This window comes from Ambystoma mexicanum, chromosome 3p, assembly GCF_040938575.1.
Source record: "Ambystoma mexicanum isolate Mex_15411 chromosome 3p, UKY_AmexF1_1, whole genome shotgun sequence".
NCBI classification, from domain to species: domain Eukaryota; kingdom Metazoa; phylum Chordata; class Amphibia; order Caudata; family Ambystomatidae; genus Ambystoma; species Ambystoma mexicanum.
The window spans coordinates 529,871,119-529,896,787 of record NC_090925.1 but is presented as its reverse complement, the minus strand read 5'-3'; the positions used below and the strand labels follow the sequence as shown (position 1 = coordinate 529,896,787).

Sequence of the window (25,669 nt, the reverse complement as noted above, 5' to 3'; positions counted from 1 at the left end):
AAGTTCAATTGAACTTTTCAGCAATAATTGAGGATTCTTGTTGCTTTGTATATTCGGGCGATTTAATTATGCACATAAGCCGACACATGTTTCAACCTGTTAAGGGTCTTTTTCAAGGCTGTGGTGATGTATACAGGTTGCGGTATACATTGTTGTTTGTGAGCAATCACCTGTGTAGTTGGAACCCAGGTCAGTTGAAAACAATGTTCCAATGTGATAGATGGTGGTGATGTGACATTTGGATGTTGGTACGCCAGTGTGAATATGAAACAGTTATGTTATAAAGCATAGCATACATGATGATTGGGGTGACAGTATTGGTTAAGGTTGAGTTAGTGAAATTAAGACATGTCAGAGTTATTCAAGCATGTTTGTTGGTGACATGGTTGGAAGCAAGGAAAAAGAAACAGTGAAAGCAATTGTCGTTTGAAGAGTCGCACCAAGGGAAAAAGGAGGAAAGAAGGTGAAGAGTAATGTTAAATGATGAGGGTGTAGATAACGTGCTGTGTTAAGCCAATGGAGTAATCCTAGATGGAGGTATAGTTCCTGAATAATGAGCTCTTGTGTAGTGGCTCTGTTGGTTAACAACCTGTGGGGTGAATATGAAATAGGCAAAAGAAGGTCTGGGAGTCCCTCTACCGGCACAAACACAGCCCATTGACCTGTTCTTGGGTGGATGTCCCCCAGGAGAGTCTCAACCACGCCTTAGTTCACTGTGCTTTTCACAGAGGAGAAATGTCCATATGCAGATCAGTCTTTGCCCCACCCAAAGGCAGTTCAACCCAGTCTTCCAAGCTTAAATATTTGGGCTGATGACTATGAATCTGAATGACAGGACCGAGCAAAAGCTAGCAGAAATACAGACATTCAAATGTTTTATTTTCAAAATGTCTTTTTAAGGTAGAGAATGGTGTCTTTACTGTCTTTAGGGCCCAAGTTATAAAGACCAGGAGGGCAGAACCTAGAAAAGCTTTTTTAGTGCCCTTTGTACCATTCAAACACTACAATAGTCTTTTGTAGCAGTTCGACAGTTCTTGCTGTTTTTTGAATGGCTTGTGCATTGGTTTGAAGCAGTAAGTGGCTCCAGTAAATTTGAGCGCTGTCACATTGAACGCTGTTCACAGGCAGCCTGAAGACCTCGACAATGCACAAATGCAGATGGCGGTTGTCCCAGTTGTTGTGGCTCAGTCTCTCGACTGGTGGCTCAAAGATGAAAAAGCATGTGATCCAGTCATGATAGGTGAATGTAGTGAGACAGCCTGAAAAGTATGTGCTTCCCAGCAAGGTGCTGCCACTTCACAGCTTTACTGGATTCTTTGCGTGTCTCAATGTAGTAAAGCGTACCTCGAAGCACATGTGATGGGGATGCTAGTTTGTAGCAGCATCTCAATGGTAGTTAATTATACGCTCAATCAGCTCAATGTGGCTTGAATCAGAAAATGCTGTATTCTGCAACAAGCACTGCCAAAGACAGCACCTTTGGGCATGAACATGCTGTGAGTCCTTTCAACAGACCCCTTTGCAGACAATAATGGTTGCCTTGCATTTTCTAGCCCAGGGAAATACTTCAGAGATTCTTGCAGGGACTTGGCCACTTCTCTGGGTGCCAACATTATACAATGGAGGAACGCTTGCCTCCCAGAAATCTCTTTTCTTGTCCCTCAGAAATGTTTAAGCAGAGATGTGCAAGATCTCTGGATCTCTTGTCTTCAAACTATGCAATGCCAACAAAAGTTCTGCACAGATACTTCTTCTTTAAAGATGCTTCTGAAAGATGGTTCACCAAATAGGACTTGCATTGTAAAATCCTAAAAGGGGATTCCTCCTTTATCAAGTCTTCTGTGAAAGGCCAATCTGTGCCTCTTTTACAGATCTTTCCTACTTGCGTCATACTCTGAGTCCTTGATTTGCAGAAAGTCAGAGGGAGAGTTAAGAGGATGTGAAGGAGCTTGGATGGCCAAAGTCTTCTTCCTGCACCTTTCTGGCCTCTGGGATCCCCTCTACCTCGACTTAAACCTGTATGTCCCTCATGCTGCCATAAATTGCCAGTTCCAGCCTCATCCCCTTAGGTAAGTCAGTCTCTCCACCAGAAAAAGGTATCAACATTCTTACCAAGAGTACACGTGGATTCTATGGTGTAACTGCAGCCATGTGTTGTGGGAACAGCTTGAAAGGCAGGTTAGAAGCCTGCAGCAGATGTGTCTTTCATTTGTAGGCCAAAGTAGAAGGATAGGTTGGGGGATCAGGGTGCACCAGCAAATATGCTCCTCTATTGGCTTACTTTAAGTAAATACATTTTTAGCAACAAGAAATATGGGAAAGTGTGTTTATTCATCTGTAGCATTTTCCTTCAGAGAATACACCTTTTGATTTATATGGGAAAGTTAAAAAGATTCTCCAGATTTTACCCTCACAAATAGCATTCTGTCACAGAGAAGGAATGAGTATGAATGTCTGCTTCCCTGCCAAGGAACACATCTGGCAAATGGTCACTCATTGTCAGCAGTAGGGTCAGAGATGAGGTATTGCAAATCAATAATGTGAATCTTTCTGTAAATGAAGTTCAGAAGGTATGGTCACTGTTTAGTCAATGCCAAGCCCACAATGTCCCAGTGCTTTCTAGCAGGGGATGGGGGGTGGTGAATGTTCCTGATCAAGGACCTCAGGCCAGCCCCTACTCCTGTGTAGCATTAGTATGTTGGAGGGACACTGGAAATGGAACAAGGAAAGTGCCGTAAAAGAAATATGCATGAAACATGCATGGATTACTGTCAGTTGACATGAGCCTTTAATTATTTCACACCCAATGTCACTGTGCCATTCCCATCAGTTGATGTATTATCCACCCCATTGTATACACATGCCTCTAATTTCATAGGCATGAATGGATCTTAGTCTCCAAAAAGGCAAACATAAATATCAATAGTCAATCAAGTAGTGCCTCAGTTCTTTGAACCTTAAGCCCAGCTTTCGCCATCGCTAAAACTATGCAACTACTCCAAATTCTAGGCCCATCTGCAGAGCCTTGTTTGAGAGAACATTCTCAGTGCATGCCAAATACTGTAGCTCCACCTCCAAATATGTACTGATGGATGCCCAAAAACTGGCAGAACTTAATCATGGGGATTATATCACTAGCATCCCTGTGAACAAACCAATTCCATGTGCTACAGATCACTGCTTAGATGACAACAAGATACAGTTAGACAGAGCAATGTTTGGCTGAACCTTGTGATGTATAAAGTACATCTACTCCCTTGTGAAACTCTTTAAAATCAAAAATCAGTTGGGTAGTTCTTAGGGAGATTTATCAGTGTTATGCTTAATCCCCTCTGCTAGTGAGACCCACAGCACTTTCTGCTGGCTCTCTGGACCTTTTTCTTTCTATCCTGAATGAGGGGAGCCTTTTTTTCCCTCATTCATTCTTCTTGGCTCTAACATTTTGGATTTCTGTTCTGTGTTTTACTTTTTCTATGGAGTCTGCTTTCCTCCATCTCTCTTTTAAGGCATCTGTGTTTAACTTGTGCCGCACACAGCACCCTATGTGCAGTGTTGCTCTGGAACCTTTGGGCCCTCCTTTAACATTTGTTGACTATCCTTTAAAACGACTATTCTTAAGGATAGAGGGATACTTAGTATCCTTCCTAAAACGTTATCCTATGAGAGATTAGAAAACACCACCTTATGTGGATTGCTAAGTGGACACCTAGTATCCTGCCTTCCCTCTGCTCCTGTGACTTTCTGGTCACTGAGACAACCCTGTAGTTATGGCCGGTGGCAGTGGTCATGTTTTACCAACTATTGTTCTAGGTTCTACCGCTGACTGTATTCACAGTCTTGGTTATGCACATTAGGGTCACCTATGTTCTATCACAGTGGCTCCTTTCTTTTTTTGCCATTTCTATTGTGGTTGTCCTTTGTTAGCCCTTCTTCTACCATTCTGGGAGGGGGAGGTTTGAAAGTATGTTTTGCCTTTGGCCGGAAACCTTGGATGTCCCCGCCTAGGCTCCAGTGTGTCTGTGAAGGCAGGAAGCATGGGAGGATTAAGAGTGTCTGAATGGAACCATTTCCCACTGGGGGGCTGGCTGTCCTGATTGGACAACCACCCACCACTTTCTGTAAAATGCTGAAAGAGTTTGCAGAGGAGTGAGCAGGAAAATTGAATAAAAGGTGAGGTTGATGAGCCAGAAGGCAAGTCAACCACTGGAACAGAGGATCTGAAGCTGAAGATGACCAGAGATGCCTGCAAACCCTTCCAGTAACTGTGAAGCAACCACTGCTGTCCTGACCCTGGTTTCTTATCGACGGAGGATCTCCGAAGAGGATGACTCCTTCCCCTTGGCTAGTGGGACCAACAAGGCTCAAGACAATCTACGCATTGAGCCATCTCCCGAGGTGCTGTGACCTTCTAGAGCTGCAGACTGCGAATAACAGGTGACCTCTGACCCATTTGCAGTGCAACCTCTTGGCGTGGACGAATCTGCACAGAACTACACCACACTTGTGTATGTCCCCTCACCAGAGTTCAGGACTGCAGAATCAAAGAAGATCGACTGGGCCTTAACCGTCCTTTGTTGCAGCTGATGAAAAGGTGCCAGAACTGCAGACCAGCGTACGAGACAGAAGAAATCCAAGCTGAGGATCCTTTCTCATAACTGCTGCTGTGACATCCCATTCAGAGCCCTTCCTTTCGTCACCAGACCAAGGAATCAGGAGACCTGGTCTGTTGCTGCTGCACAGGAAAGGATCCAGCTGCATTTACTTAAGTACTGTGAGGCTAAAGATAGAACTTACTTAAGCCTAGGAGTCGCTTCAGTGTAACTGGAGTGCATTACAAGGTGTTTGGGTGCCCACCCATACCTCTAACCCAGTCTTCACCGCTTGTGTCCTATCAGGGAGTCCTTTGCAGGGTCCCCCTACTTTGTGTTATCCTGCTAAGCATTCTCATTTGTGTTACTAAAGTAAGGAACTTTGCCTGTTCTGCTGCTACGTAAGAATTTGTTCCACTCCCACACTGACCTTTGCGATAGTTAGGGATTAGACTTTAAAAGAATTAGAAGCCCTGAAAAGTGTCACTACAACTTAAAGATTTGCTAGTGTGTGTATAACCAACTATTTTCCTTCCTACAGACTTTATTTGATGTGGTTTTACTAAACAAATACCATTACAGTATATCTGTAAATCAATGTGAGTGCACAGTAGTACCGATAATTACGGTAGAGCTGTCATTAGTGTAATTCTCTGTCACAATTGTAACTGCAAGCAGCTACCATTGAAACATTCACCTCTAAAAAGTATTGCTATTTATTCCTATCTGTGTTGGTGAAGGGAAATACGTATTCATCTACCTTCCTTTGGGTAAATAAGAATACATGCATATTTTTGATATAACATTTACTGTGTAAGAGTTTCTTTGTACTGTTGTATTTATTGGGTTCACTTTACCTACCTACAGCTCACATCTTCCTCCTATGATAAGCCTGACTGCTCTGCCATTCTACCAAGATCCTTTGGGTAGTTGTTGGGATGGAAATGAGCCTATCCCACGCCTCTAGGTGCTTCCAAATAAGGTGAACCTCTTACGTAGCGATGTAACCTACAAGGGGGTAGCAGTCTGCATCACAGATGCACCTAGATGCTTTCGGGCCATAGTTGACGCTTTATACATTTTATAATAATAATATAAAAATACAGCATTATCTAAAGGCCCTGCAGCACATAGAAGCCGGTACACAGCATTAGAAATGCCCATAACCCGCAACTCCATTTTGTATTAGGCCCAGAAAGGACAAGCTGCAAGCTTGCACTACCACACATCCCTGGTTCACAAAGGTTCACAGAGCCCAATTTCTACACAACATGCTGGCTCCACTTGAGCCATGCTCCCACGAAGTCCATATTCCTGTTGTTCCTTCAGTGTTACGAATATTTAGTATCGCCTCCAGGAATGCCCACTGCACAGAGCGTGAGACAGCACCAGGCCCCGCACTGGGCCAATTCATCTCCACTAACCTCCCATCAGGTATCTAACCCCCACCCAGCCAGGCCGGAGCTGGCCTCACACCACTGACTCAACCTCCACACCTTTGCATTCTTGATAAGTACAAGACCCCTAGGTCCTGACCCCTGTAAGGTGTCCACCACAGATCTAAAGTCTGCACATCTATATTTCTGGCTAACAGCAACCCATGCCCCATGTAACATGAGGTACCATGAAGGGTAAATCAAATATCAATCCCCAGGGGGGAACAGTGTGTGCTGGGACTGTGGTATTAATGAAGCGTTGAATGTATGGGTCAATCCGACTGTATTTTATCCTCCCTTCCCCCTGACACCATTTCCTGTGCCATCCAGGTGCCAGCCATAATGAGTGAATAGTCTGTCTTGGTTATTTAGCTTAGATAGCATCGGTATGTTTTATGCATACCCTGATCTTCACCGCGAGGATGAGCCCAGCTGACCCACGTGCATCCAGATCAACGGGGAAGAGCCAGCCAATTACCGCCTAGCATCCCCTATGGAGCAAGCCCATATGTAGGGTGCCTCCAATCATTGGCACCAAAGCGTCCTATATGTGAATGACGTTTTTCGTGTTTATAACCCCATGTTTGCTGATGTAAGACCTGAGCGCTCTCGAGCAGCAGAGTCCTTTGCTGGCATTTGTATTTGGTATAATTAAACCTTGTTATCCTTGTAAAGCTATCTCTTGGCCTATTTCCCTAGCGGGTTGTTTTACTCTGGAATGTACGTGTAGAGGGATGTGCCTTCATAGTACAGACTTATACTAAGAGTTGGGGACCTGTATACCAAGGGATAGTTTTATAAAGTCTTACCTCAAGTGGACGTTAGGAAAACTCCCCTAACATTGGAGGTCATGTGGCTTGGACAAGGAAAATAACAGCATCTGTCAGGAATATTATCAATTGCTGTGCAGATCAGCTTTGAATTTTTCAAGGATTCAGCGACAATGGCTAGAAAAAATTATTTTGCTGACTGCAGGGCACGGCCAGAAAGAGGACAATTATACTCTAGTCTTTAGAACAGTGCCATGGAGAACATGCTAGAGCAGAGAGATATTGCAAGAAATTGAGCACTTAGTAGAGAAAACATTTGATATGAGGAGCCAATGAAAGGTAAACTGGGCAAGATGTGGACAAAAAGCAATGGGTGCTTGCCTTTAAGCCCAGAGGCCTAGTTATTGAAAAAAATCCCATTCAATTGTAGTGAGAGTACACAGCACTACAAAACATGCCTCTCAGTTCACCGTCATTCTGAGAATGTTGCCTTGTTTGCATCGTATTCCCTTGCAACTATGATTTCATTATTGGCAGGATGGTGAATGCATGAATCAGGTCATTGCTCTTGCACAAAGCATCTTGCATGATAATCTCAGACCTTGAGTAAGGTAAGTGTATTAATTTATGGAAGGGATAGAGTAGAATATTGTGACCTATTGTTAGTGAATAACAAGGACAGTGAATAAATGAGTGGCCTTAACAATATAATCATTCCATAGCCTCACATGCGCTTAACAGTCCATGCGGTAAAGGAGTCTGGCTTAATTATCTCATGTGAGCACAGCTGAATGTGGTTAAGTTAACAATTCACATGGATTTCAAGAACTTGATTAACATAAACACCTTGTAGAGCCATCCCTTCAAGAATGTTGTGTACAAAATAAATTAAAATGGAAGCTAATATTGTTTTCTTGTGTGTTGCGATCTCTAGAGGAACGAATACCAGTGCAAATCTCTGCCTTGGACTATGAACATGATTTGACAAGTGATAACATGGTCGAAGTGGCAGCTGTCTGTGAGGTGAAGAACGGAGGGAAACTGCTGGTCCGAAAACATGTAGTGTTGGATCATCCTCCTCTTGGTATTGAGGTAAGTAGCTTTTGAAGGTTCACAGACCCTTATCCCCAAAGCATCTAATTGAACTACAGGGGAAGATAGATAGGAAACACTGAGGTGTGAACTGTCCCAAAATGGCCTCTTGACCCCACACCTGTATCTGAAATAATTACCAGAGCAGGACACTCCCAGGAACCCAGCAATCCCACCCTGTAAGAGTAATGAATGAATATATAAGTCTACATTTGGACCTCACACCCATTCTAGCTTTCTTCCAATGCTCAATGTCTATATTTAATTGCACATTTGAGAGGGGGTCGATCTGCAGGAAAAGTCCTAGCTCTTGCACCATGCCTGTGCCAGGTTTTTTGGCAGCTCTTTGTATTCCTATGACAATAACTGTCCAGCATGATCATGGTTCTTGGAGGTTTTACTTATTGACTCAAGATGCGTTGTGGAATTTACTGTCTTTTGCAGTAGAGATACTGATGTTAATCAAGATGTTACTACATTATAATGCCAGTGAGCTGTCCTTCTGCCTCAAATGCTGAATATGTTTGTTTTCTAAACCATGGCTTCATTGCAATATAAATATTTCCTGATAAAGCAGAAAACAACTTTCTAGGAAACACATTCCAAGATGTGTGACCACAATGGAGTAATCACATAAGTGTTATTTGTCCCCAAAGGTACTTGGAGAGGCAGTGGTGAATGAGCCAGTTCAAGTGGAGGTTACATTTACTAATCCCCTTCCGTTGTGGGTGAAAGACGGACGTCTGCTAGTGGAAGGCAGCGGCTTGATTGAAGGGCAACTCAGGAGACAGTGAGTCAATGTTTTCTTTGTTTTCTTTCTAGTGTGAAACTGTAGATAGTATAACATGGGTGCATGTATTTGGTTGTTGGAGAAAAGATGGCTGAAATGAATGAACACCATAGGTTTCCTCTCTATAGTGGTGCTAACAACATGTGCTTGATAGGAGTTCAGAAGAACAACATCCACCTCTGTGCTGGACTGTGCAAAAAGAAAACACCAGTGGCACCATTATGTTTTTTGAGCTACCATACGGTTGGAGTGGGAAAGATTACAACCTCTGCCTCCTTACAGCATTCGCCTCTTCACCTGAATCTCTTCGCTACATAAAAATGCATCATCCCACCTCCTTAAACTTCACTCCATTTTTCCACAACATGGCTTGTGCTAGGAAATACTTTTATAATACACAATAAAAAACTTGGTATTACCACTGTGGGAGCAATAAGAAGTGGAGAGAGAATGTAATAAGCTTCACCTTCACTAGATCAAGGTGCCCTAATTTGTGGTGCACAGGTTGGACCACTCACATTTTTGGGGCCAAACAGTTTCACCTGGTTTTTGGTGGGGTTTGATTGGGGCTTAGCTTGTCAATTCACTGAATAAGAATCTCCAGTTGGGTGTATCAAATGTCAAAAATGTTATGAAAGTATTCACATTTACATTTTAATATGTGCAGACTTTTCTCACACAAATTCATTGTGAATATCCTGCAAACATAATTGAATTTTACTGTTGGTTGATATGTCCACCTGAAGTCAAATTTTTTATTTTGACATTCAGGACCAAAGGGGATGGTCTAGGGATAGGGCTCCTATCCTTAAGGTTGGAGAGAGTGAATAGTACCACAACATCTCACGGAACCAGTGCATGCCATGTACTTATCCCAGAGCAAAAACCACGCACATGAATATGTAATGCAAAAAATAAATAAAAAAGATAATCCCCAAATGATCACCCTTGATAGGTTGAATACCCAAACACATCATCAATCAACTATGTCGGGTCTTAGGGCAAACCACACAATTTAACAATGTGTATTATCTGCAATATTTGGTAGTGTACACATGTAAAGAAGTAAAATAAGGAGACCTACTTTCAAGTGTCTCAGTGTTTGGAAACATTAAGTAGCCGATTCATGGAATTAATGTGCTGTGAAAATTTCGGCGCAAGCGTGCGAAAACGTGCGATTCGCAGTGAAAGAGCGAAAATCTCAGTGCAAGTGCGAATATCGCAGGGAAACCAGCGCACATCTATTCATGGAAGTCCGTGCGCGAGTAAAATCAGGGCTGTGCGCTGAAAAAGTGCGTGACGCACGCCGGCGCACAGGTCATCTAACGGCGTGCGCTAAGGCCACAGCGAAAGCACATAGCGCGGCGCACATAACAAAATTAGGCGGAACACGGGGCGTAACACTCGGAATGGGGAACAACTCGTGAAAATGTGGGCGTCACGGGGGAAGTACAGGAGGCAAGTGCGCGGAACGCCCACACGCTCGCCTACAACACGTATTCATGGAATCGAATAGGGCAAACCAGCGCACGGGCAAAGACGCGAACAGACCCAAACCCGTCCGCCACACGAAGGCAGGCGGTAGCATCCCTGCACTGGAAAAAAATGTGCGCCAAAATGTGCGATAACAAAAAGCACAAATATACAGCTCTTATGAATGTCCCATACTGTGGCCTCCTAGGACAAATGACGTGCAAAGGAGTACGTGACAAACAGCGACACCCGCTGTGTGAAAAATAGCGTGTGCGTGTATTCTGGGTGTGTGGGGGATGTTTTACATGCGATCGGGCCTGGGGGAGCGGAGTATGTGTATTTCAAGGGTGCGCGTGAAGTTCTAAACGCGATCGCGCCTGGGTGAGCGGGGTACGTGTATTCCAGGGGTGCACGGGAAGTTTCACACGCGATTGGCCCGGGTACGTGTATTTCAGGGGTTTGCGTGAAGTTTCACACGCGATTGGGCCTGGGTGAGTGGGGTACGTGTATTACTGGGGTGTGCGGGAAGTGTCACACGCGATTGGCCCGGGTACGTGTATTTCAGGGGTTTGCGTGAAGTTTCACACGCGATTGGGCCTGGGTGAGCGCGGTACGTGTATTCCAGGGGTGCCCGGGAAGTTTCACACGCGATCGGGCCTGGGTGAGCGGGGTACGTGTATTACTGGGGTGCGCAGGAAGTTTCACACGCTCGCCTACAACACGTATTCATGGAATCGAACGTGGCTAAGGCATGCGCCCAAAAAGACGTGCCAATCCGGAAACACGTACGCCAGCAGGAAGCAGGCGTACGTCGACCCGCGCATCATAAAAGTGCACGCAAACAACAAACAAGCTCAGACGCCAGGATGAATATACCGTTCCTAGCAGCAGTGGCCGTGGGATACCGCAGGAGGAGGAGGAGGATAGTCAGGGCCAAAATTTTTACACCCAGAACCAGCCTTTTTGGGATGCCTGATGACCACGTGTATGGGAGGTACAGGTTTCCACCTCACATAATACTCGACCTGGTCAGTGAGTGGGAGGATGACCTCACATCACCCACCCTGTGCTCCCAAGCACTCAGCTCCCTGGAGAAGGCCCTTAATGTACTGCACTTCTTGGCCACTGGATCATTTCAGCGGCCATAGTGGGGGGGTGTCACAGGCCACGCAGTCACGCTGCTTACATCAGGTCTTGGCCATCATCACTACACGCCCATCAGTCCGCAGGCACATATGCCTGCCCAGAACACCTGCAGAAAGGCAGGCTGCCGCCCAGGATTTCTACGGGGTGGCACAATTCCCCAAAGTGCTAGGTGCCATTGATTGCACCCATGTGGCTCTATGTCCCCCCAGGGCATCTGAGCACATCTATAGAAACCGCAAGCACTGGCATTCCATCAATGTCCAGGTAGTATGTGATGCCAAGGAAATCATCACCTCAGTATATGCCAACTATCCAGGGTCCACCCACGCCAGTTTCATTTACAGAATGTCAACCCTAAACCGAGACCTAGAAGCTGGGCGGCATGGCGATACATGGCTGCTTGGTGAGTATAAATGCCACTGCACATGCATGCATGTCAGATACCGAGTAATGTCACAACCCCACTAATGATACCCATCACCACCTCCCCAGGGGACAGTCCCTACCCTCTGAGCACCCACATGATGACGCCAATTCGGAACCCCACCACACCACCCCAGGTAAGATACAACACAGCCCACATTGCAACCCGGGGCACAGTGGAGCGCACATTCGGAGTGCTCAAGTCACGCTTTTGCTCCCTTGACCGTTCTGGCGGGCAGCTGTTATACGCTCCCCCAGTAGTGTGCAGGATCATAGTGGCAGCATGTGTCCTGCACAACGTTGCAACACGCCGGGACCTGGCCGTGGACATGGTGGTGCCCCCACATCCCCAACCACATGCACGCCCGCTGCGCATGGGAGGGGAAAGGGCACGGGATGAGGCAGCCCGTATGCAGCTGGTGGATAATTACTTCACCTAACATCACACCCCTGTGGAGTGCAGACATCCCTGGCACATACCAGCTGACTATCAATGATGATGAGTCAAGTGACAGTCAACTGTCACAACCATACCAGCCTGAGATTGTTCACCTGGAAGTGTTCCATTGTGTGCATCCCTACCTACACAAACACCACCAATGCTGTGTCATCAAAAGACACACTTCTATGCTGCTAAAATCATTACCCCCTTGCAAGATACAACATGATAACAGTGCCATGTCAACCAACCCCTCCCCAGCACCGCCACCCAACACACCATGGCATGTCATGCTATGTGAGAGCAAACAAAGGAATCCCCAAAACATGACACAAGTGTCACAAAGTACAGTGTCCCGAATGGAAACTGGCCACACACAATATGCTCCCATTAGTGTAGAACTGACAACACACATGACCAAATACCACACTACAATGCAGCTACCCAACCCCAAACATAGCATTCACATGACAGTACTAAGTTAAAGGATACGTAGTCTTACAACCTGGTGACGTTAGCACATCGACCACTTCCAACTGTACAGTGTTGGTGCCACGCAAATCTGGAAGTGCACTGCTTACAACATGAACTCCATCTCCAAAGTAGACGGCCTTGTGAAGACATGAGGAATGAACCTGCAAATTAGGAGGGAGACATGGATGCACAAGCACACATCAATACACCATGCAGTGTACAATACAACAACCATATGCACTAGGAATGTATACACAGTATTGACTACAGACTGCCCACACATGTCATGGGAGTCTAACGTCACTGTGTAAGTCACTGTCACTTGGGCACACCCTTTGCAAGCCCATGGAAACGGGAAGCAGGAGGGGTGTGTGTCTCACGAACCCAAGCATCTAACCCAAACTCAGGACAAGCCTGCATGTGCCCAGCCAGAATACAGTGGATGCCCACAGGAGCCACACAAGGCAACACACTGTAACAAAAAATCAAAAATCAAAAATAAAAAATGGCCATGTAGGGGCCAGAGGGTGTGGGGGAGGCCACCCAGGAGGTCCGAGGACAGGGTGCACACCAACAGCCACCTGTGTGGATGTTACGAGAAAAAAAACACCTCCATGGGCTCATGGCCTGCACGGCTACGCTATCGTGAGAGATTCAGAATCGCTGTGGTCGCTCTCATCACTCTGTGCTGCTGCCGCCACAGGAGGTGGTGGTGCTATGGGAGGCAGCCCACGCAAAGCCCTAGTCTGGTCCTCCATGGCAGCAAGCATGCGGGTGTGGAAGGTCTTGTTCTGGAGGAATATGGTGTGGAGATCCCCATGCACCACCTGACGTGATGCCCGGACCTCCTCCCGAGTTGCCTGCATCTCTGCTGAGAGCGTACGTGTGACCCGCTCCAGCAGCTGTTCTGTCCTCGTGACAGTGGAAGCCTCAAGGTCCACAAGAGTCTGCCTGAGGTGATGGACTTCTAACCTCAGGGTTTCCCTCTGGCCCTGGGACTCTAAAGAAATGGCTTCCCGCAGAGTGTCCAGGGCCGCCCGTTTGTCCCTGTTGTACGCCAACATGTCCTCCCTGATGATTGGCAAATGGAGTCTGTTGCCTGCTGTAGTTGCTCCATCTGCCTTTCTCGGCGGACAATGGAAGTGCCCACCCTCTCCATTGCTTGAGCCATCATCTCAGATGATGCTGCCTGTTGGTTTGCCGTACCGTATATGGATTGCTCCCATGCGGTATTGCCTGGTGGAGTACGGCCACCGCGTCGGCGTGCACCACACCTGTCTGGGGCAAGGCGAACTGTGCCTTGCTGTGTCGGCACTGCCTGTGGCTGCAGGACTGCATTCCCCCTCTGATCTGCTGGCCCAGGAACAGGATCAGATGTTGCGGAGTGTGGCCCTGCATCCGTAACCACCAAAGGCGGACCTACCAACACTGACATCCCCATAATGGGCTGTACCCCTGGTGCAGGTGGGTCGTACAGAACAGAATCCCTTCCAGAAACACCTACCTGCGAAGCCACATATGTCTCATCATCCAAATCAACACCTGAATAGAGGTCTGGGGAGGTGCACCCAGAGACACCCCTGGAGAGAACGGTCTGCAGCAAGAGTGGGTTCTCACCCACCACCACACCCCGTCCCCCACTGGCGCCCGGGCGTGCCTGAGATCCCTCCTGGGTCTGCACCATCTCCTCACCCTCAACAGCATCAAGTGCGTCATCCCCTGCAAAAACATGAAAGACAAAAAATGGAAACAGGCATTAGCATCATGGCACACAATTAGGCCTGACAAGCTACAGAACCAGTACTTGATTGACACTTGTCCCACATGACTATAACCCTCCCATGCATGCACTGTCACTGAGTTTGAAGGGGAGGAAAATGTCAGACACTGATGACACCAAGATGGAAGAGCAACACATTAGCTGCATGCTGGCTAGCAGTGCCATCACACATTGGCCTATGAGTGGCATGTCCAATCCACATACATGACACATGCCATCACACAGATGGCATGTACCATAGGCATGTCACATATTGTTTGACAACAGGGCTGAGAAATGCGTAGTGAACGTGTGGGAATGAAACAATCAGCCTGAATGAGCACAGAAAAATACGGAACAATGTTGTTGCAAGATGCCACTTCAAGGGCAACTGGCGTGATGTTGCACAAAATGTCTACTGTGGGCAGAAGGGATACTGTAACATCCAAATACAGGGGCGCCAAATGTTTTGGATGAAGCACATGGGTGACCCAAACCACTCAGGCACTCAATCAGAACCCCTCACACACACACAACATACACATGGATCACACACACATGCATGTGCACTCACCGGACAATGCCTCGTAATCTGGCAGTTCTCCCACACCTTGGATCTGTTCCTCTGTGACGTAGGTCCCAGCAACAGACTCATGTACAGTGAGTTCAATGTCCTCTTGTGGAGACCCACCTCCAGTCACCAGAGTAGCGGCATGACTTGAGGCCAGCTTTTTCTTTGCCCTGCGCTTAAGGTCATTCCAGCGCTTGTAGCACTCACCAGCAGTGCGCCCCACAAATCCAAGAGAACTTATGATGTCCGCGACGGTCTGCCAGTGTGCCTGACGTCGAGCAGGTGTGGTCTTGCACCCTGAAGTGATCAACATTTCGCTGTCATGTGCGGACACATACTGCACAAGTGCATCACGTTCGGCATCATTGAAGCTAGGCTTCCTTGGCGTGCCGGACTGCGTAGCCGTGTCTGGGGTATCAGCCTGTACTGGACGAGCACTCTTCCTCTTTCTTTTGGAAGGTGGTGGGGATCCTGAGTGGCCTACGCCGCTCTGGCCACTAGGGGCAGGAGCACCGGTGGACTGGGTAGTTGGAGTGTGGGAATGCATACTGAGCATGGGACTTGGTGCAGGCATTGGCTGAAGTGTGACGTAGTCAGGGGGAACATTAGCAAGATGGACTGGGACCAACACTGCCCTGGCTGGGAGAGTCAGAGCTGGGGTGGATGGAGCTGCAGCCTCCCCACCCTGCCTACTCGGGGCAGCAGATGACATAGCTGTCCCTGATCCACGTGACCTGGTGATACCAACTTGCACCGCCACACGTGGCCTAGACTTGGCGACCTGGAAGTCAGCCTGGGAGTCACCCTGTGCCAGGTCAGGTGCCACAATGGACCGGTCCAACAAGGGCTGAGCAGAGATGGTGTCAGCCACGTTTCCCTCAACCATGGGGGGGGGCATGGGTGTCCCTGACTGGTCCTCCACACATGGGGGGTCTAGGGGTACCCTGCAAATCCCGGCCACGTCCCCTACCGCGCCCACCACGCCCACCTCTTGAGGCTCGGCCACCTTTGCCACCCTTACCGCTTGGTCGCCTCCCAACCATGGCACTGATGTTGTTGTGCGTATGGGAGTTGCAGTAAACTATTGTCCTGGGCAATTGGGGGTCAAAGGGGTAGGGTACTCGATGGAATTCGTACCCTAGGGCTCTAGCAAGGCTGTATGTGACCCCTGGGGAAAGATGACGGGTCACGCAATGCACAGGCACCCCAAAAACAGAAAATAACGTGCACGCAACCCCTCGTAGACCACGTGCGTGGAAAAATGAACCTGCACTACTCTGTGGCACCCAGAAACACAAAAATGAACGTACGCGTGTTACACGCAGCCTACAATGACCTCTGAAGGGGTACGCGACACACGGGGCAAGCACAGTTGGTTAATACGTGCGCGACTCACCGTCTGCCTGTAAAAAGAGCGTGAAAAATACGCGCGTGTGCGTGTTGGCAACACCCCCGCCAAAAGAAGAATTGTACGCTGTCTGAGGAGACAGGACAAAAGAAGAAGTGAACGCTGTTTGAGGAAACAGGCCCAACAGAAAATCAGAAAAAAGCTGTCAGAGTTAACAGGGAGTACGAACTAGAAACGCTGTGAAGTAAATCGCGTGTGAACCGACAAGAAGTACAGAATTCACCCACTTGCTCTCCACGAAAAGCACATACAAGGAAATGACGTCCTACACGTACCTTTTGAACCGGCCCACACGTCCAACGTCACTTCAGGCCCTATCCTCCAATTACACGAGCTGACACTCGGACGTGCAGTTCTTGGACGTGTAACATGCACCCGGGTTCAGGGAAACGCCCGCGCGCGCACGTCACAGACGCGCTTCCGCGTTAAGGGCCTTTGGTCCAATGAAATCGCGTACGCGTGCTGACGCGCTTACGCACTTAGGGCCTTTCCTCGAATTACACGCTGACGTGCAAGATTTTCACGTGCCAAATCACTCCGTATCAAGCTGGCCACGCGTTCGCACACGGAAGACCACACTCCTGCCCAGAAGGCCGAATTACTGCCCCCCAGACCCCCGAGCACGCTCCCACCTGCCATCTGCTGCTGCCCGATTGCCTGCTGCCTGCCCTGCCATTTGCTGCCTGCACGTCAGCCCGGGGTGCTGTTGCTGTGACCACCCTTGCTGGAACCGAAGACTCCCGACTGCTATTCCATCGCTCCACAGCCCAGCCCCAGGACCCAGTTGCCCACCCTCACCTGCCTCTGGGGTTGCCATGTCGGGCACTACACCATCTGATACCACTGGCAACCCCCAGCCAGAGAGGCAGAGGGCCACCAGCTTCACTGCCACCAAAGTTGGTGTCCTGGTGGAGCAAGTCCTGGGGCAGTATGATGCCCTCTTGGGAAGGTCGGCCGCCGACAAGGAAGGACTGACTCGGATCTGGACGGACATACGGACTCGGATCTGGACGGACATCGTGACTGCCATCAACGCGGAGGGGGTGGCAGTCCGGGACTTCCAACATGTCAAGAAGCGCTGGGAGGACTTCAGGTCCAGGACCCTCAACAAGGCCCGGCGCCTCTTGAAGGCAGCGGATGCTAAGGGGCGCCGGGGCCACCTGTCGGAACATCAGATGAGGGTCCTGGAATGCATATGCCCAGCGCTCCACGTCCAGGTCCTTGAGAGGCAGACCCGTCTGGAGTCGAGCGGTAAGTGTACATGCATACTGATTGGAAGCTGTGCGTGTGATGGTGTGCCAGTAGTGTGCAAGTTGTACATGTGGTTTTGTAGGGCCATGTATGGATGTGTATGTACAGGGCTGTGAGGCTGACACATGCAAGTCCTTTCATGTGTGAGACACATGGATGGTGTATGTGTGGGTAAGCATGCAGGCCAGATGCAGATGTGTGAGCACACATGTTTGGATTACTGTGTATGTAAGTTGGCATGGTTGTGGTGTCACACATGGATGTTGGTTCCAGCTGCATGTATCTGCACCGTGTACATGTGCATGTTTGTGTATTTGACATGGGTGCAACAGTGATGCAACATGGATGCATGTGAGACTGATATGTAGAAGACTGATTGCCAGATGTGACATGGATGCCAATCTCATCACTGCGACAGTTGGCGGAGGTGTACACATGTATGTAATTGTGGTGGCGTGTGTGCATGTCTAGTGCACTCCCTGTGTTTCATGTGATGTCTGGCTCACCTTTGGCTGCTCATGCTGTTGTATGTGTATGGATGGTGCTGGCTGTTGCAATATGGCTGTGGAATAGCTCATGTGTGTGAGTCGCAATGACATGTGTGTTGGGGATTGTGATGCCATGTCTGAGGTTTGACAATGCCACTCATGTACAACTGTCATGTGTGTATGAGTCCATTGTACAGTGCCCTGATGCCTGTCTCCTATCTCTCCCTGTCTGCAGCGTCAACTGATGAAGAGGGCGGAGAAGGTGCTGTGGAGCACAGCGGCAGGGATCGCACCGCCAGCCGGAGACACAAGGCCCGGCTCCCCTCCCAGGTTGTCATCTCGTCGGGGAGTGAGGAGTCCGGTGCTGCGTCCCAGGTTGCAGCTGCCGAGGGGAGGTCCAAGAGGCGGAGGTTGGAGTTGGACTCCTCGGCAGCGAAGGGGCAGCTGAGACTCCACAGGGCCCGACGGAGGAAGATGGCACGGAGTCATCCAGGTTGGTGGGGGGTTTGGTGGAGGAGGAGGCCGTGCAAGGGACAGAGACGGGGTCTGGAGGTGGGGATTCCACTGGTGCTAGTGGTGCAGTGCAAGGACAGGAGGCAGCACAGGCCGCAGCGGAGGTGCCTGTGTGTAATCCTGTCCCCGATCCTGTGACTGCATCATCTTGCACCAGCAGGGATACCTACGTCCAGACCCGTTCTCAGGGAGGGGATTGGCTTACACCAACTGGCCTTCCTCTCCCTCCGGATGTGGCTATCCGGCACCGGGTTGAGCCTTTCCTGGGTGGGGTGGCGTTGCGTCAACGTGCCATGCGAGCTGACGTGCAGTCTTATCATGAGGAGAGTGCACGTCTTCTCGCATGGCTCGTTGACCCACTGGGGCAGCTCACCAGGGCCGTATTCCTCCGTTTTCTGGACCTTGTTCTGACCCCCTCCTCAACTGAACCCCCTAAGCGCCAGTCGTCCTCCGTGCCATCTTCCCACCCATGTGTCACCTAGGTGCCCTGTGGAGCTGCCTCTGACCCTGCGGCCAGGCTGGTGGAGGACACATCCCTGCCACAGTCGGGAGTCGGACGTCCAGCAGGGGTGGCCACCTCAACAACTGCACCCCAGCTGGATGAGGACGTGCAGGCAGCAGGAGCCAGGGCACAGGCAGCGGCACAGCAGCAGCAGCAACAAGGTGGGAGCCATGATGGCTCGGGGCCTTCATCATTGGAGGGGCAGGCATCGGCCAGAGGGCAGGAGGACCCTGGACGGGAAGTGTCTTCCGTGTGGCAGCGGTTGGGCCATGCGATAGATGCGGAGCGGCAGCAGGCGGAAGAGGCACGGCTCACGATGGTCAAGGCGGAGAACTCCATGCGTAGGGCCCTGAGGCAGGCCGAGTGCCTCAAGGCCATTTGCAGGGACCTGGAGTTCCAAATGTCATAGTCCCTGCGAACCCTCGGGCCCATGAAAGAGGACCGCCTCCGGGACATCGAGCAGGAGTTCGATGATGCCCTGGCCCGGGACATCAACATGTGAGCCGTTGGACTTGCCTGCTGCCCTTGTAAATAGTTAGATAGTGTTAGGTTTCCTTTGTTTTTTTCTTTTTTTTGGTTGCGCTTAGACAATGTACCACGTTTCTGTATATAGTTTTTTATTAGATAGTATTTTTTATAGGTTTCATTTCTTCAGTTGGGATCATGGACCCTGGATTGTTCATCTGTATATAGTTCACTATTGGATTCATCTTATTTTTTTGGGTTTTCCCACGGAGCAATGGTTTTCACTTTTGTTTTTCCCTTGGATTTGCTTTGTTGCACTGTGACTTTGGACACCTTTCCTTTGGATTATGATTTCTTGTTTTTCATTATTTTACGGACATGCAGCTTTTCTTTTTTTATTCCCATTGTTGTTTGTTTGATTTTAATTCCATTCATGTTGCTTTTAATACATTTCTTTCTTCATACTTCCATGTGTGGTATTATCTCATTGGTTTCATGCATGTCATGATATTGGTTTTGACATTCACTTGCACCCATTGTGTGTGTGTGACGGACATGTGTTAATTTACATACTTGCCATTGGGGTTGTATCATGTAATTTGCATTTCTATGTGGGTGGATGCAATACTTGGGTGGGTCTTTGGCATGTGGAGGCTGGCCATAAGGGCCATGGATCTAGATTGTGATGACGGGTTGGCTGGGGGATATGTGTCGGGGCCTGCTGGCAGGTGCACCGCACTGCTGGGGGGTGGGTGTGCAAGGGGACATGAGTGGGGGCCTGCTGGCAGGTGCCCCTCAGTGCTGGGGGGTGGGGGTGCAAGGGGACATGAGTGGGGGACTGCTGGCAGGTGCCCCGCACTGCTGGGGGGTGGGTGTGCAAGGGGACATGAGTGGGGGCCTGCTGGCAGGTGCCCCTCAGTGCTGGGGGGTGGGGGTGCAAGGGGACATGAGTGGGGGCCTGCTGGCAGGTGCCCTGCACTGCTGTGGGGTGGGGGTGCAAGGGGGTAATGCGTTGGTGATCACTAGTGCAAGGTGACATGTGACTTGGCTGGGGGGGCATGCTGGCAGGTGCCCCTCAGTGCTGGGGGGTGGGGGTGCAAGGGGCCATGAGTGGGGGCCTGCTGGCAGGTGCCCTGCACTGCTGTGGGGTGGGGGTGCAAGGGGGTAATGCGTTGGTGATCACTAGTGCAAGGTGACATGTGGCTTGGCTGGGGGGGCATGCCCATGGTGGATGGGCTGCCTGCGGGACATGACCAGGGGTGCAGGGTAGTCCCCTGTGGTGTCGTCTGCCTGCAGGGGCCGTGGAGGGTGTAGAGGGAACACATGGGAGGACCCACACTGCCAATTAACGTGTAGGACTCCCCTGCACCCCCAAAATACCCGTACACCACTCTCACAGGGCCTATCGCGTGTGAAACTTGCCCGCACCCCAGTAATACACGTATCCTGCTGGAATCGCGTGTGGAACTTCCCGCAAACCCCAGTAATACACGTACCCTGCTGGAATCGCATGTGGAACTTCCTGCGCACCCCTGTAATACACGTACCCTGCTGAAATTGCGTGTAAAACTTCCCCGCACCCCAGAAATACACATACCCTGCTGGAATCTCGTGTGGAACTTCCCGCGCACCCCAGTAATACACGTACCCTGCTGAAATCGCTTGTGGAACTTCCCGCGCACCCCTGTAATACACGTACCCTGCTGAAATTGCGTGTAAAACGTCCCCGCACCCCAGAAATACATGTACCCTGCTGAAATCGCGTGTGGAACTTCCCTGCACCCCAGAAATACACATACCCTGCTGAAATCGCGTGTGGAACTTCCCGCGCACCCCTGTAATACACGTACCCTGCTGAAATCACGTGTGGAACTTCCCGTGCACCCCTGTAATACACGTACCCTGCTGAAATTGCGTGTTAAACTTCCCCGCACCCCAGAAATACACGAACCCTGCTGAAATCGCATGTGGAACTTCCCGCGCACCCCAGTAATACACGTACCCTGCTGAAATCGCTTGTGGAACTCCCGCGCACCCCTGTAATACACGTACCATGCTGAAATTGCATGTAAAACTTCCCCGCACCCCAGAAATACACGTACCCTGCTGAAATCGCGTGTGGAACTTCCCGCGCACCCCTGTAATACACATACCCTGCTGAAATCGCATGTTAGACTTCCCTGCACCCCCAAAATACACGTACCCTGCTGAAATCGCGTGTGGAACTTCCCGCGCACCCCTGTAATACACGTACCCTGCTGGAATCGCGTGTTAAACTTCCCCGCACCCCAGAAATACACGTACCCTGCTGAAATCGCGTGTAGAACTTCCCCGCACCCCAGAAATACACATATGCTGCTCAAATCGCGTGTGGAACTTCACGCACACCCCTGTAATACACGTACCCTGCTGGAATCACGTGTTGAACTTCCCCGCACCCCCGAAGTACACGTACCCTGCTGAAATCGCGTGTGGAACTTCCCGCGCACCCCTGTAATACACGTACCCTGCTGGAATCGCGTGTAAAACTTCCCCGCACCCCAAAAATACACGTACCCTGCTGAAATCGCGTGTGGAACTTCCCGCGCACCCCTGTAATACACGTACCCTGCTGAAATCACGTGTATAACTTCCCCGCACCCCCGAAATACACGTGCCCTGCTGAAATCGTGTGTGGAACTTCCCGCGCACCCCTGTAATACACGTACCCTGCTGAAATCGCGTGTGGAACTTCACGCGCACCCCTGTAATACATGTACCCTGCTGGAATCGCGTGTAAAACTTCCCCGCACCCCCGAAATACACGTGCCCTGCTGAAACCGCATGTGGAACTTCCCGCGCACCCCTGTAATACACGTACCCTGCTGAAATCGCGTGTAAAACATATCCGCACCCCCGAAATACACATACCCTGCTGAAATCGCGTGTGGAACTTCCCGCGCACCCCTGTAATACACATACCCTGCCTGAATCGCGTGTTAAACTTCCCCGCACCCCAGAAATACACGTACCCTGCTGAAATCGCATGTAGAACTTCCCCGCACCCCCGAAATACACGTGCCCTGCTGAAATCGCGTGTGGAACTTCCCGCGCACCCCAGTAATACCTGTTCCCCGCTCTGCGTTTGCTGTTTGCCAGCCCTGTATACTGGTCCCCGGTTAGCGCAGCCCTTTGCGCTGAATTGGGAATTTTAATGGCTTTTCCTTGCGCGAGGGTGTTCTTGGGGGCGTAACTGGCGCTTCTGGAGGGTCACTGCGCCACGGCTGGTTTTGGAGGGTAAAATCCATGAATACGCTGTGCGCGGATATCGATTTTAGCACACGCAGCTGCGCAGATATTCGCACGCGCACACTCTGCGCAAGCCACGTGCACCACTTTTGTGCGAAATTCTATGAATTACCCTATAAGTAAGCCCATACTTACATACATTGGGCCTCATTACGAGTCAGGCATTAAGGGGTTAACGGCGCCGTAAACGGCGCCGACCCTTAACGCCTGATTACAAGGTCCCTTAGCGCCTTGGTGATTTTAACGCCTGCTTTTTGCAGGCGTTAAAATCCATGGCGCTAAGGGACCATGGTGCTAATTACGCCACCATAATTTACGGTGGTGTAATTAGCGCCTTCCCCACTCCCATTATGCCCTATGGGGCAAAAATGGGAATGGGGAAAGGTAAAATGGGAAATGGGGATTTACCGCCCCACTCACCTTGGAATGGGGCGGTAAATCCGCCATCCACCATGGTGTAAACATAGTTTACACCATGGTGGTAAGGGTACGACCCAGTAACTTACCGCCTGGGTCGTAATGAGGCCCATTCTCATTATATGTAATATTGCATGACTACCTGGAGTGGTTTGTTTCCATTTTTTGGCATGCGTACTTTACAATGACATATTTTTAAAAGAACGTATTCCAATAGGCTTACATAACTGTGTACACCTACACCTATGTGACATAGTTACATAATTTTGGACATTTGAGAGGATGAAACAAGTAAATGGTTTTGTTTGAGGGGAAACAGAAAAGTTGTAACATGATCAGGAAAAAACATAATTGCTGAACACATTATTTTGTTCAACTTTCACAATAGCACATTAGAGGTAAGGATCCTAGATGAGTTACAGAAGATAAACATGAAAGTGATGTGGATGATGCTGATATATACAATGTAAAGTGAAGCCATGCTGAAGCCTGCATTAACAGTCCAGGATAAGACAAAAGGTCCAGGTGGCATAGCCTACAGAAGGTATATAATTTTCTTTTCAAGGCCAGGCTGCTGTAGATATCCTTCTAACACCCATGTGTAGTACTAATCTCCTTTTTGTCTGCATGTAATTGATTATTTCATACCTTCATTGCCAGTAATCTACCATTCTGTACTGTGCTTCACAGCCCTTTTCACAATATGAAACTATATAAAACTCCAAATAAATAATTGGAGAACCATTAGAATAGGCAATAATAACACCTGCCATTCCAACACTTATAAGTAGGAGCACAAAATAAAGGTGACATTATTGGTATGCTATTGTGAATACCATAACTGGCTCAATAACATGATGAGTATGGATCTCACCTTGGAAGTGCTCTAACTTAGTTCATTGACTTGGTACCAAAGCTGTTAAACAGCTGCAGACTTCAGCAACCTTCCTGAAAAAGGAGCTGGAAAATTGTACTCAAATATACAGATAACTATATTTCTGGAAGGCAAATCTCTACAAAGAAAAATACATATTGAAGACAGATTATCGAAAGACTACAATGTTGGAAGACTACGCTTAGGAATCTAGGTTTTTATATGAAATAAATATAAATGGTAAAATACGCTCATCTATAGGGAATTATCAAAGTGTAAGAGTGTAACATTTTCCATTTTATTTTATTTTGTATTGAATTGTATTCTATTTAACCCCTAAATTCTAATATTGCATGCCATCATTGGAGTCAGAGAAATTGGCAAACTGAAGAGGATTTGTGGAAGTCCTTTTGAAGTGTAAGGAGATTGGGTTTCAGATTAAAGTGCCGATTTATGGAACAAATGTGCGCCGAAAATCTTGGCGCAAGCTGGCACAAGCGTGAAAAAGCAAGCAATTCATGGAAGGGCCTGCACGTGTTTTCCCCGGGTTGTGCGCCAAATCCGTGGGTGGCGCACATGGGCGCACACGTCATAGCAACATCCCGAACGCTGTGCGCGAGGCACACAGGGAAAGCGCACAACATCGGCGCACACACCAAAAAGGGTGCGGGACACGGAGTAACACGCGGAATGGAGAACAACGTGTGAAAATAAGGGTGTAACTGGGGATGTACTGCTGTGAAGCACACGGAACGCCCACACGCACCGAACCACACGTATTCATGGAATCGAATAGGGGTAACCCGCGCACGGCCAAAGACACGCACAGGCCTAAACACGTCCGCCACACGAAGGCAGGTGGTAGCGTCCCTGCGCATTACAAAAGTGTGTGCAAACAAAAAACACGTATATACAGCTACGATGAATGTCCCATTCTGTGGCCTCCTAGGAGAAATGACACGTCACGCAACGCACATGCATCCCAGAAAAGCAAGAAAAAGAGATAGCGACCCCTGTTGCCCACGTGTGTGTAAAAAAACACACGCAGTACACTGTGGCAGCCAGGAGCACAAAAAATACGTACGCGATCAACACTCAGGCTAGTATGCCCATATAAAAAGGGGTATGCGACAAACATGGACACCCGCAGTTGGAAAAATAGCGTGTGCGACTCACTGTCTGCCTTGCATGTAGAAGAAGAACGCGTAGCCAACACCCACCCGCTGTGAAGTAATCGCATGTGAACCCCAACACCTGGTAAACTCACGCACCGCTTCCCATTAAAAGCACGTACAGAGCAATGTAAACCCACGTGGGATCTCCAACCCGTGCCTGGGGAACACCCGCGCGTGTCACGTCACAGATGCACTTACGTGCTAAGGGCCTTTCCTCAAATTACACGCTGACGTGCAGTTTTTTCACGTGCCTATTCACTCCGTATCAAGCTGGCCACGCAACAATACACGGAAGACCACGCTCCTGCCCAGAAGGCTGAATTACT

At 49.1% G+C, this 25,669-nt stretch overlaps 1 protein-coding gene across 3 annotated transcripts in view; it reads left to right on the top strand.

Annotated features, from left to right (window-relative positions):
• LOC138580590 (protein-glutamine gamma-glutamyltransferase E-like) overlaps window positions 1–25,669 on the top strand; it is a 551,664-nt gene that overhangs the window by 481,246 nt on the left and 44,749 nt on the right. For all 3 annotated transcript variants that reach the window (XM_069651249.1, XM_069651251.1, XM_069651250.1), the window contains 2 exons: window positions 7,730–7,887; window positions 8,544–8,677. In XM_069651249.1, coding sequence (XP_069507350.1) covers window positions 7,730–7,887; window positions 8,544–8,677 — 292 coding nt within the window. The remainder of the gene's footprint in view (window positions 1–7,729; window positions 7,888–8,543; window positions 8,678–25,669) is intronic.